The sequence below is a fragment of the Delphinus delphis genome, chromosome 10, assembly GCF_949987515.2.
Source record: "Delphinus delphis chromosome 10, mDelDel1.2, whole genome shotgun sequence".
In the NCBI taxonomy this organism is placed as follows: Eukaryota; Metazoa; Chordata; class Mammalia; order Artiodactyla; family Delphinidae; genus Delphinus; species Delphinus delphis.
In genome coordinates this window covers 76,556,055-76,569,793 of record NC_082692.2, presented here as the reverse complement: position 1 = coordinate 76,569,793, position 13,739 = coordinate 76,556,055, and the positions used below count along the sequence as shown (strand labels likewise).

The 13,739-nt window shown below is 40.7% G+C and overlaps 1 protein-coding gene across 3 annotated transcripts in view; it reads right to left on the bottom strand.

Annotated features, from left to right (window-relative positions):
* PTPRG (protein tyrosine phosphatase receptor type G) overlaps positions 1-13,739 on the bottom strand; it is a 725,910-nt gene that overhangs the window by 226,791 nt on the left and 485,380 nt on the right. For all 3 annotated transcript variants that reach the window (XM_060022819.1, XM_060022820.1, XM_060022821.1), the window contains exon 5: positions 817-912. In XM_060022819.1, coding sequence (XP_059878802.1) covers positions 817-912 — 96 coding nt within the window. The remainder of the gene's footprint in view (positions 1-816; positions 913-13,739) is intronic.

Here is a 13,739-nt window from a genome sequence, read left to right as displayed (position 1 = left end):
AACAGAAAATAAGAGGTAACTATGTAAGTGGAAACTGTCTAAGAATGGAAGTTCAAGTGACCTCAGTATTGCCTAAGGCAAAACAATCACGGTTCAGATGCAGAAGGCGTCCAGACAGAACCCAAGTGAACTGGCAACAGCACAGTGCCCAGAATAGGCTTCTGTTCGTGCAGAGAAGACACATATACCACAGGGTCTCCACGCCATAGAAACAGGGATGGCTGGATACAGATACATATTTTATTTGGCATTTACCAAATGTCTACTGTGTGCCAAAACCCACACTAGGGACTTCATTTAATGAAAATGTACTAACTTGGAAATGGTCCCAATAAAAATTTTAGTTACCATGGGGATTTCTGGCGGGGGTGGGGTGGGGTGGGAACGAGGTCTCTTTAGGTAAATGACCAATGCAATTTATTAACCTACTTGCAAGTAATGTCAAATTTAAAGTTGCTCCAAAGAAAAACCACTTTTTTTTTTTTACATCAGTCTCTTAATATGCTGTAGGAACCTGTTCAAGACGCTTCAGCAGTGAAGTAACTTAGATGATAAATGTGTTCTTCAATCTGTGCACCAGTCAAGTAGCAATAAAATCAGAATAATTCATGCAAAAATTTTCATTATGTTTCTAAACATACTTATTTACATTTTAAATCACACATTAGACAATATGAAATATCTTTCATTTAGACAGGTGTGAACTAGAAAACAGATGCATTCATTAAACATAGAACAATTCGGTGAATTAAAAAAAAAATACTCAAGAGAACTCTTTGGTTGAAGTATCAATACTTAAGCCCACCGTTAACTTACCTGAAAAAATATGGCCATGGCTCCGATTATTCTGTTTTCAGAAATGGCAGTTTGAAAGCTGTCAAAGTCATCTGGATTGTAAAAGAAAATCTGCATCTGTAGAAGAACAATTAAAAAACGTATTAGGAAAATACATTAGGAAAACCTATGCAGAAGTAGAGAGAGTAGTACAATGGACCCAGATTCCCCAACATGCTAAGATTTTGCCAAAGGTACTCATCTATCCGTACTTTTTTCTTTGCTAAAGTATTTGAAAGCAAACCCCAGACATCATATCGTTTTACCCCTACATACTTCAGTAGGTATCACTAAAACACACATCTTTCCACATAACTACAATGCCTTCAGGCCACACAAAATAAGTAACACCAACACCTTCTTATTACCTAATACTCATGTCATGGTGAAATGTCCCTATTAAGAAACAAAATTTTAATGCAGTTAAATACCATGAAGTAGGAAACTAAGACTGTGAGATTCAGTCCCTATGTTAAAATTATAAACGCTTAAATGGACACATGTTTATAGATAATGCCCATTCCAATGACGAGAATCTGAGGGGGGCTCTCAGTAGCTTTGAGAAACAGTCCAAATGGACTATTTTAGTCAATCAAAATAGAATATAGTGGTAATGATAATAATAATGCTTAATAGGGCTTCCCTGGTGGCGCAGTGGTTGAGAGTCCGCCTGCCGATGCAGGGGACGTGGGTTCGTGCCCTGGTCCGGGAGGATCCCACATGCCGCGGAGCGGCTGGGCCCGTGAACCATGGTCGCTGAGCCTGCGCGTCTGGAGCCTGTGCTCTGCAACGGGAGAGGCCACAACAGTGAGAGGCCCGCGTACCACAAAAAAATAAATAAATAATGCTTAATATTTTTCAGTTTGCAAAAAGCCATCCCATTCATGATTTCACTAAATCTATCTAACAATCCCTGTGAAGACTGGGCAGAAATTACTACATTCAGTTACAGATGAGGAAATAGTACTTCAGAAAGTTGATGCCGACTTGGTTAAAAAGAAACATCAGTTGATGAGTGTAAAGTCCAGGTGCTCTCATCCCAACCTTAAATACCTTCTCTTACATGTGGCAAGGGTTTCTCACTCAAAAAGCAGAACACGGATAAATCAACTTAAAATAATTATACAATTTTAATGTCTGCACATTCCTCAATACCTGAACAATTCAGAGAACAAAAACAACCTACAGAGTATTCTTGAGAGACTACATATGTGATAAAAATAAAAGATCTGAGACCCTATTCCAGCTTCTTCGTTTACTTGCATGTGAGCCCTCAGGCAAGCCAGAGAATATCTAAGCATCATTCCTTCCGTATAGAATCAAGCGCTTGATCATCCTACCCTTGGTAGGATGGGTGTGGGGATCAAACATGTAGGTGCAGGGTACAGTGTGTAGCACTATGCCTGGACCTTAACTGTGCTCCACAAATCGTCATCCTTGTCACGTTAACTTTTGGCAGGTATCCTTAGATGTCTAATATGAATGGGATTGCACTGAATCTTCTAGAATGGCCCCTACTCTTTCCAGAAAATCAAATCTCCTATATCATTAGCTCTCTTCCATGACCTCTATTTTCCCACTTTTCCAAATGACATGATGCTATTTTCTGAACAACCACACCCCAGATGGAGTATGGAGACTTGATACTAAATGATGAATTCCCAATGGGAAAAGGGAAGTCAGAGAGACAAGCTGAAGTACACGTCAAAGGTGAACAGAGTCCTGCTGACTGAATTAACCAAGACGTTAAGAACAAGGTGACATATCTTCTCTGAAGGGTATATTTAGGGAGCCCAAATCAGGACACTTTTTAGGAAAAGTTAGATAACCAAGTGGACGGGAGAAGGATGGGTAGATTCTTTTGGAGAATATTCTTTCTTACGGTGAATTATTTTCCTTAGACTCTGCATTCCCACTGACGCTGGCAACCTCTTATACATGTGTTGCCTTTACGTCTGGACGGCTACAAACATCATGAATTTACTCTGAGAAAAAATCCATTCAATGAGGTGCAAATTAAAATAGTTTAATACTGGGTGAATTGCTTTGGGAACAATGCCACTAACCCAAGAAAGAAACTCTGCATAAATATATTCAGAAAATTACACTTCACTTTCCTCTGAAAACCCAGGCCCTCAAATGAACTAAGTTCACAGAAGGTTTTCTTATTCTTCAAGCCCATGAGCAGGGGTAGCATGGTTTAATGCATCACCTGAATAGTGTGTGATACAAAATACTTTCAGATCTCTTCAAGAGCATTTTCATTTACAACCGGGTGAGGAAATTCATTTTTAGAAAATGTCTTTGAGTCACGGCTCCACCCGTCAGGATAATAAAATGTCTCATAAAGAGAAGAGCAGCCATAGGTCTGAGGTATCAGCTTTCCTTGCTATTTCTCTCAAGTTGTAGTCTATTGAATTACGTTAACTTTTAAAGGTATCTTAAATACGAAAGTAAATAAGTAGGCGGAGTTTTGCCGAGAGGGCCCTGGACTTGAAATCATTTTGTTGTTATTGTTGATGAGACAAATTTAGGCACAGGCTAGAAACCTATTTTACAAAAACATCTCTGGAAGGGATTGGGGTGGCTGCTGAATATTGCGAGGAAGCCCATCAACTTTCTGTATCTGCTCTCAAGTGCCATGTTCAGAGGCTTCCTTCAGCCTCCCCCAAAGTGCGTTCTCTCTAATAATGTGAATTGAAGTCAAGCTTACTGTATAGCAATCCTCTTCCTGTAGAAACGTGGTGAACTGAAACTGAAGAAAAGACCTGGGAAATCGGGCAATAAAGAGATCTATTAACTGTCCCTTATATTCTTTACACACATCACCAATGTATATTTTACCCATCTGCATTCTTCCTCTCTCCCTCCAAGCAATTATCTTCCCTGAATCACTTAATCGTTAGGTGGAAGAAAACACACCCCTTTACCAATACATACTTAAGCGTATCATTTCTAAGAATAAGGATATTCTGTTACATAGCCACAGTAACATTATTAAAATGAGCAAGTTTCACTTTGACACAAAATTTATTATAGACCATTATTTGGTGTTTGGTCCAGGAATCCAATCTAGGACCTAACTTTGCATTCAGTTGCCATGTCTCTTTATACTGACCCCTCCGACCCCCAACTTTCACCTGGGACGGTTACTCAGCCTTTCTTTTTCTTTATTTGGCAGTTTGAAGTGTGCAGCCCGGTTATTATGTAGAATTGGGGTCAGTCTCATGGTTTCTCATGATTAGACTCCGGTCGTGCCTTTTGGGCAGGGGACCACAGTTGTAGTACTGTGGCTTCACAGAGCACCAATCTGCCCAGCAGGAGACCCTTCAAACAGATTCCTTTGTCATTTTGCCATGCTCCCATCATTTTTCATCCTTTAGCACCTCCTTATTAGCTGGCACAGATGTTCTAACCTCACCTTGCATTTCCCCTGTTCCAGCCCTGGAATTGGCCATTTCTTGACTGAGCCCTGGTTTCTTTTAGTGAGGAATGGTATTTAAAGACCAAAGAGTGTGAACTCAATATTTTCCAAATATGTCTGATATTGGAACACTTTGGTTCTTCAAGAAAACCGTACAGCTTGAGGCTCTGTATGTCTATTCCAACCAGGACAGAAAACTGGGTCAACTTGGTGTAAATGAATGTCCCTCCAACACAAAGAGTGCCACGAGATATGTAAGTCTCCCCAACAACAGAAACAAACTGTATGAAGGTCAACCAAAAAAGCCACTGGTAGACTGTGGGTAGACCAGGGTGCAACGGAAGGACCAGTCCTATGAAGTATTTCAAACTCATGAGCAAGAAAAACAGGCCTGGTGGATCATTTAATTTTACCTCGTGCAATGGTTGGAATGGAAAAATCTGCAGGAATTCCTCTAGCCAGATCAAGGTGCTAGATAACATCGAGTATAATGTGACATAACCTGACATTTGGAAAACGGTATTCTACCCCGTCACTGACCAGGAAGCATGTGCTCAATCACACATAGGGAAAATGGCTGAATGAATGACAACACTATCAAGTAACGGGAGGAAGATGTGATGGGTTCTGTGAGAACAGGGTTGACAGCAGTCAATGCTCTCGTGTTATAGGGTCCTAGCATGATGTATACAGAGTCACAACAAAATGCCCACTCGGCTGCCCTTTTCTCCCGCTGTGTTCTATTTCCCCCCTTACATTTAAAACTGTCCTAGCTGCAGTTTGATTTAAAACTATATATATGCCAGGTTTCCAATTTGTATCACTATCTGTGTTAAGCTGAATAAATAAAAATCAACAAATCTGAAAACGATGGCCATCTGTACTTTTCTTCATGTTGTTATTTTTCAAATATTTATAAAGTGCCTACTGTATATCAGGCACTGTACTCTCATTCATTGATACTCACTGAAGTAGGTACCACCATGATCCTCATTTTACAGCCAAAGAAAAGAAGGATTTCTAAAATTACAACACTCTTTAGGACGGAGGGTGGGGTTGGGATAAAAACGAATTGTTCCGATCCTAGTCAAAGCCTTAATCACTGTGCTTCCTTCCAGTAGGCAAAAAAATTTGCTTAATGTCTATTATGTATAAGGCACTATGACAAATGAAGACAGTTTGCACTTGGGAAGACAAAAATATCAATAATAAGACAAGGTTCACATTTTTTTTTGAATGCCAAAGTTGAGTTGTAGATACATGTACCACAAAAATGCCTAAAGTAGTAAATGGCTCATGGCCACGTAAGGCATACACTGAATGCATACAGAATAATACAGGCAATGGGCAAGAGGGGATATTTTCTTGAAGGTGGACTTCCTATTCTCTAATGTGGTAGTTGTTTGTGTAAGTCAGCTCTCACATCCCTGTCGTGATGGCGGCAAGAAGAAATGATCCCAATGCAAGAGTGGAAAATCCAGCAGTACTTTCTTTGGTGATTTAGAAAGCTCTACATTTTAATTTCCTCTCAAAAAACTTACATAATATTTCTCCAACGTGTACCCCCCCTCACGTACATGGCCCGAGAAAAAATTCATGATGAATTAAGGAAATGGCACGCAGACAGCCCAGAGGAAAGGCCATCTACCGATAGATTCATCAGACATTTCCAGGATACTGTCGTTCATCTTTAACAGAATGGAAGAACACATAGGAAAAGCTACAGGAAAAGAACAGGTGAGACATAAACACAGTGAAATAAAGATGGTGACTAGAAAGGCAAGAGCAGAATTAATAAGAGGCAGTAGATAACAGAACTGAAGAGGCAAAATGTATTTTCCTGATCATTCTTAGGGCTACCATGTAGTCAGCCAGTTGAGAACATGGCAGTGGGCAAAAAACAGTTGCCTAAGAATAAAAACATGTAAAGTAAAAATCTCAACACAGTTCATGATCTGCTGGTTCCACTTGTTGGACGATTTGCAAATGATGGTGTCAGAATTAAGGTTTTGGATAATAGGTTCTTACTCTAACTTAATTTTTAGATTATGCTGTACCTTCACTACTATATAGCCAGATCACACACACTCAACACAACACGTTCTAATTCTTTCATTCTGCCATTGCCATCAGACAGGAAGACTGATGACCGCAGGAAGGCTACCTGCCTAGTTAAAGGCTGTGTATTGAACAGTGCTGTTCTTGTAAATACTATTAATTCATATTTTGGAATGAATAAAATGAGTGGGAGCTCTGGGTAGCTAGCTGCAAGGATAGTCAAATGATAAAGCCACAATCAGTATAATGAGGTTCTTGCTATCTCTAAGAATAAATAACATGAGTAGCAGGGAGAGATCAGGATACTAAGAGAATGAACGGACTTACACTGCTGGAGAAAATGTTCAGGAAGGCCCGAAAATAAGCCCAAATCACTATGAAATGGCTAAGTGGACCCAGGTATGGGTCTGCTAAACCCAGATTATATTACTTTCTCTTTCATCTGCAAGGAATTTCAAACTGTTTTCCACCCAAGCGACTCTAGTCTGAAATTTTAACACTCCAACACAAGAAAATCTATCCACTTAAATTATGGAGAAAAATGATAAATACACACTATATATATTATATAACAAACACTCTGAATTCAGAACTATGATATGGGTATTTTGTTTTATATCAATGAACAGTCTTTACTCCCAGTTACTTTTTTAAAGGGTCATGATTATATTGTTACCCCCTGTGATGGTTAATTTTATGTGTCAACTTGGCCCTAGCTATGGTGCCTGGTTGTTCGGTCAAATATTATTCCAGATGTTGCTGTAAAGGTATTTTTAAAAAAATCTATGACTACTATTTAAATCACTAGACTCTAAGCCGATTACCCTCCATAACGTGGCGGCCACGTGCAGTCAGCTGAAAGCCAGAGGGTGCCCTAAGAGGAAGGAATTCTGTCTCCAGATTGCAACACAGAAATTCGGCCTGAGTTTCCAGCCTTGAGACTTAAGCCTGCAACATCATCTCTTGCTGGAATTCCAGCCTGCTCTGTACATTGCATACTTGCCCATCTCCACAACTGAGGAAGCCATTTCCTTAAAATCTCAATCTCCCTCCCTCTCTGTCTGTCTGTCTGTCTCTCTCTCGTATATAACTCCTATTGGTCCTATTTCTCTGGTGAACTCTGACTAATACACCCCTAAATGTCACTACTGATTTTAAGCAAAACACACCCAGACATATTTATACGTGCCTGTGCATCACATTATAAAACGGTTCTGCAACCCTGTTCCTTTTTGAGTTTCTTTGAGCTCTGAGCTCTGTCCTCTTCATTCATCCCTTTCTAACAAGCCTCTCCCCTGCAGAATGGGGCGACGTTCTATTATATCCTACTACAACCCAGTTCACACTCTCGCGACTTACAGAAAAAGATCCATGAACTTGACAGACAACACAACTGGGTGATATTAAATGAAGACCGAAGGACATGGGCTACAGCATCAGACCTGATTTGTATACAGAAGACACCTGAGATCTCTACGGCTCAGTGTCCCCTTCTGTCACATAGAGGTAATACTGACCTCATGGGATCACTGTAATAACGAATCACTACTCACATGTTTGGGAAAAGTAAGAAGAAATTCAACAGCTCCCACTTTTTATTAGTATGTATCTTTATTACTTTCTTTATGACCAGAAGGGATATGCAAATAAAAGTGAAAATAAATCGTTTGGGCCGGTCAACAATCTCAATGAGTCATGCCACAAGGTGTAGCAAAGAAACCTGTGTGTGGGCTTCACACAGCCTTCATTGAAAGAATATTTTTAGAAGAACCGTGGCCCAGAGAACAGCAGGTATTCAACATCTTTACGTGCAAGGTAGCATTTAAATAAACATCCTGAAACATTTGCTTTATACAGTATCATTAATCACAGAGTGCACTAATCCTTAATTATTTCCCTTGATCTGTAATACGGAATTATCTTCAACTATATACAGCAGGAATCAAATTTTGGGAGCAGAAGAACCCAAATTGCACAGCAGGCCTATGACTCCTATACCATCAGGTGTCAGGGTGTTTTGGGGATCCCTTTTAAAAGTCTCTGCGTGTAACTTGTTTATGCCATTATAAGTCTATTTATTAGTTGATTTTTGGAATTTCTGGCTCGGTGATTCATCTGACTAGTCAAACGTTTAACTTTTGCACTCGTCTCTCGGTAGGGAAAAGTTCAGGCTCTTGCTTCCAACAGTAAGGGATTTACTATGCATGATTTGTGGAGTTATGTCTTACAGTTCAGCCTCAGTTTGGACATAAGTGAGGTAGGTTCAGCATCTGGCTACGTGTTGGTTAGATTCCCTCATCACGGACGCAGGAAGGAGGGTAGTAAGTTCCAGCTCTCCCATTCAATAGCTGTGTGAGCCGCCGGTTGAAGTTAGTCAGCCTCTCCGCGTCCTAGCAGCCCCATGAGGAAACTGAGGGTCAGAAGTGTGTCACTGGGCTACACTGAGGATTAAATAAAATAACTCAAGTAAAGCACCTCCCACGGCATCTGGCTTACGATAGGCCCCCTATTGTTTCACGTGTCTTTAAAAATTAGTTAATGGGGAAAAAAGAGAAAGGGGAAAAACACAAATAAGTTAGTGAAAGGGTTGTTTTCAATAAACCCAAATTGGAAACTACCCAGATGCTAATCAGTGACAACTGTAGTGCCAATGTAGAATGCACTACAATGGCAGGTAATGATATGGACGGATCTCACAAACCATGCTGAGACAAAACACCCAGAAATTTTCTTAAAAAAAAAAAAAAAAAGGATATACCGTGTGATTCTGCTGGAATGATGTACAAAATCAGGAAAAACTCTTGCACTCAGAGGCCAACACAGTGGTTACCCCTGGCGAGTGGTAACTGGAAGAGGGATCTTGGGGAAGGAGGGGGCGAGAAAGTGCTCTTTCTTGATCTGGGGTCTGGTTCCAAGTGAGAAAATTCATTCAGCTGTACGCTGATTACTTGTGAATTTTACTCTTTGTGTATATTTCGATAATAAAGAAATAAAATGAGTGAAAAAGCTGTGCTTTTGAAACTGGGATAAACAAAATATAGTCTTCTCCTATAATAATGGAGCACGTCTGACGTTGCTTCCCTGCTCTGTACCCATTGCATTCAACAGAGGCTGTTCTAAGCAGGAGGATAAGGCTAGGGAGATCTTACCTGTGTCATAGAGCAAGTTAGGGTGGCTGGCTCAGAGTGTGCAGAATCACACCAGCCGAGGACTAAATAACAATTACATGGACCTAGCGCTGCTTCTTTCCACCCTTTCCCTTGAAGCAGACACTGCAAAATGAAGCCCAGAGGCAGCCGCGGAGGGCTGCTTTAATGGATCCAATTCTTACAATACTTTACGTGAATTAATTCCTTCAGTCCTTGGGGTATTTGGAGGGTAGGTACCATTATAATATTTTCCCCATTTTATACAAAAGGAAATTAAGGCTGAGATATTGGGTCTTGTCTAAGAAGTAATAAAGCCAGGATTCAAACCCAGGCATTTGACTGCACAGCCTACACTTTAAAAATCCTCTGCACACAACATCCTGATCAGATTTCCCATTGGCAGAGAGAACTACCTATTAGTTATCGCTAGGATCCTAGCACAAAGCTTCCAGGGTAATGGTTCTCAAAGAGGGGTGATTTCTGGACCCCAGAGGACATTTGTCAATATCTGGAGACATTTTTGCTTGGTGTCACTAGGGGGTAGATCCTACTGGCATCTAGTGGGTAGAGGCCAGGGAGGTTACTAAACACCGTACAGTGCATAGGACACTCCCCGCCAAAGCAACTAATTATCTTGCCGAAAATGTCAATAGTGCTGAAGTGTAGAAACCTCACCTACACCCACTGCCACACGAAGTCGAGTCAATGGATGTGGTAAAGCTCTGTTTTCCTTTCTCTTTTCTACGACCGAACTTGCAGGTGGAACAAGTCTGCTGTAACGGGGCTCAAAGATTGGGGAGTCTTGCCCTTACCTGTAAACTAGTAGCTTCAAGACCTCTTTCTCCTATTGCAGTTACTGTAATAACCTTCTTTTCTATTAAAACAAACTTTCCTTGCTTGCAGAGCTGTTTTGTACATAAGCTTCTGGTTCTGAAATGCTTAACACCTTGGACACAGCAGAGGGGAAGGGGACCACCTAGGTGCATCTGGAACTCATTTGTATTTCAAAAACACGAAAATAACCACCGCAGCGTTTGCGCTCTTTGTAACGTGAAGCTTTTTAGAAATCGCTTGTACTTGGGAGTTACAGCCGCATGATTCACCATGAAATAAAGTCTGGAAAATCATTTTGGATAAATGGACCTATAAATTCAATAGAATTTCCATGACAACATAGACTGCAACACTCAACCACAAATAAAAGGCTATAAATCATTCCACACCAACGAGGAATCAGCAATAGGTCTCCCGTTCTGAAATACAAGAAACCTGAAATACAGTTTATTTGTTACTGACTCACCCGAAGTTCCCATTATGGTTCTTTCCTCATTTCTGATATTGTATTTTCTACCTCATAATAGGTTCTGGGGAAATGATGCTGCCATGAGTTTGCAATCAAGCTTAATAAAATTAACACAGGTATAGAGTTGGTTGTATCCCCTCCCTTTCTCCCAGCCAGAAGCCTGCAAGAAAGCTTGTGCACAAAGTTGTGCAGTTTTATCCAGAAAACTGCATTTTGCCCTTTGCAGCTAAATGTTGCCAAATCAGGAGGGTTTCCCTAAGAAACAGGTTTATGCAAAACATTTCTGAGAACACACATGCCAGACAGTCTGGACGCTTCCCAAAAGCTTTTTTGAGTTCTATAAATCAAAACCACACCCTCTAGTGTTCTAAAGGTAATCTCCGCAGTGAGGCATCTTTTAGATTAGTTTGGTCAATTGAACTAGAACATTTAAAACAGCTCCCTGCTGCTCAGGCCTTCTGTTTAATTCTGGTGGAGGTGCGCTTACAATGGACTCTGCTAGGTCCAGTGTGCTGGGACCTCTCCCACTGGGTGGTACTGGCTCCAGGACCAAGCCCATAGCAGGTACTCATTAAATGACTGTGGAATAAATAAATGGAAGGAAGTTATTTTTCGCACGGGAGGAAATGCATTGCCTTGCTCTATTCGAACCCTCTCTGATTTCAAAGTCTCCCTTATAGCCAACAGCTTTGGGTAGATAACTGGTTGGTAGAGGACGGAAAACCAATTTATGGAGCTACGGATGTGGCTTCCAGAAGGGCTGCACATCTCCTGAAATACTGCCAAGGGTGGCACGTGTGCACACTGGACAGTGTCTATCTCTTTTCATCAGATAAACTCTTATGGTTCCTTCTATTACCACATGCTGATAACACTTCAAAACACATTTTCAGTCCTGATGTCACGTGGTCTATGGCTTTCATCAAAATCGTCAAGGGCTCTGCAAGCCAGAAAGGTTAAGAGTCACTGGTAAAAACATACAAACAAACAAATAAAAAACAAGTGAACATGCCTCTATGAGCACAAAATCCTTTCTCTAAGACAGATCCCTAGAAGTGGTTCTAATTGTCCCTGGAAAAGGGGACACACCTTTTGTATTCTAGTCAATAATAAGAAAACCTATCTTCCCACACCACTGCTAACATTGGATTTATGAATCCTTCTTTTTCACACATTGGGTGAACACTCCTGTTTTCATTTTTTAATCTTCCTGATAACCAATAAGAATGAGGATCTTAATTCATTTTTTTCAAATGATTTTCCTTTTTATAATTTAAGGAGAATCTTTCTTCAGAAAACTGAGGCTTGGCCACAAGTGTTGCAAATACAAAGACAAATATACAAGTATATTTATTTGCCCCATATTGTTGGTATCATGGGGAAAAAATTCACATGTATAATAAATAGGAGAATTGGTAAGATAACCGAGGGAAGAGAAGAAAAAAAACTGACAAGTAGGCACTGACACAAACTTCTTGAAGATGTATTACTCATGGAGAAAGTCAAGAGGCAGAATAAATACACATTTGACTTTTAAGATGCCATACAACAAAATGTTTGCTGTGTATGTATATGCACAGATATACAGAAACTAAGGGAAGTTAAGAAAACGACCTGGAACATAACATAAACTAACAACAGTGGTTTTCTCTAGGGAGGGGATTGGTTTTGAGCCAAGAAAGGTGGTTCGTTTTATTGCACCTGTTTAAAATACTTGCTGGCTCTAAATAATAGTTCATCTGGCGGGGGACAAGAAACTTAAAATGAGGGGGAAAAAAGAGAAAAAATCAAAAAATAAAAGAACAAAATCAAAATCCCCACCAACCACTGCAGAAGGAGAAGGTGAAGCTAATGGATCCATTTGGGGGGCCAAACTCAGAAAATCAGCGTCATCAGCAAAGCGCTCCAAAGGAATGAAGCCATCAGCCCCTAGCGACAGAAAGCACAGCATCACACAGGCTATGATTCTGCTCTATTCCTTTTTTTTTTTTTTTTTTTTTTTTGCGGTACGCGGGCCTCTCACTGTTGTGGCCTCTCCCGTTGCGGAGCACAGGCTCCGGACGCGCAGGCTCAGCGGCCATGGTTCACGGGCCCAGCCGCTCCGCGGCATGTGGGATCCTCCCGGACCAGGGCAGGAACCCGTGTCCCCTGCATCGGCAGGCGGACTCTCAACCACTGCGCCACCAGAGAAGCCCGATTCTGCTCTATTCCTGACTTCACTTTACCATGATTCGCTCATCATTTATTTCTGCCTGCAATGAAACACACGACTATTCAAGCTTGCTAACACTCTGAAGAAGAAAAAAAAAGATGGAGCTACTGTTTCTGATATACACAGACTATTCAATTCATTTAATACAGCTGCTCTGTTGAAAAGTATATTTATTTAGACTAATAGTTTCCCACCTACCTAGCCATAAAATTACAGTGTGCACACCTAGTAAACACACAGTACTAATTCTCCCAGACCATATCTTCGGTCAGAAAAACACCAACGAATTAGGGAGCAAAACAAGGCTGCCCAAAGCTGGGGAGAACACTAGCTCTGCTGACGTACTGGGTACAACCTGGAAGCGATGATTTAGGGAGAAGCTTTTAGGAAGTGGTTAAAGGCCTCAGCGGTAACGAGGACAGAGTTCTGCCACCATCATTGCTCTGATCGTAGTTCAAAATATTCTTGGCTGAATGACTCTGCTTTCCATGAATTCACCAGAGTATGATTTTGGATTTCAGAATCTTATAATCAGAGCAAACACACAATGGAGTAGCAAAGATATGTTTAGAAAATATAAGTTCCAGTTCAAGCTGTGCCTCGTCTGGTGTTAAAATCGGAGGCAAATCACTTAATATTTCTAGATCTCTGTTTCCAAACATGGCAAACTGAGATGATGGTATTAGGTTAGTTTGGAGGATGATGACTTAAGAAAAGGTTTGATGATTGACTGTAAGTGGACAGGTCTGGTGTTAGGAT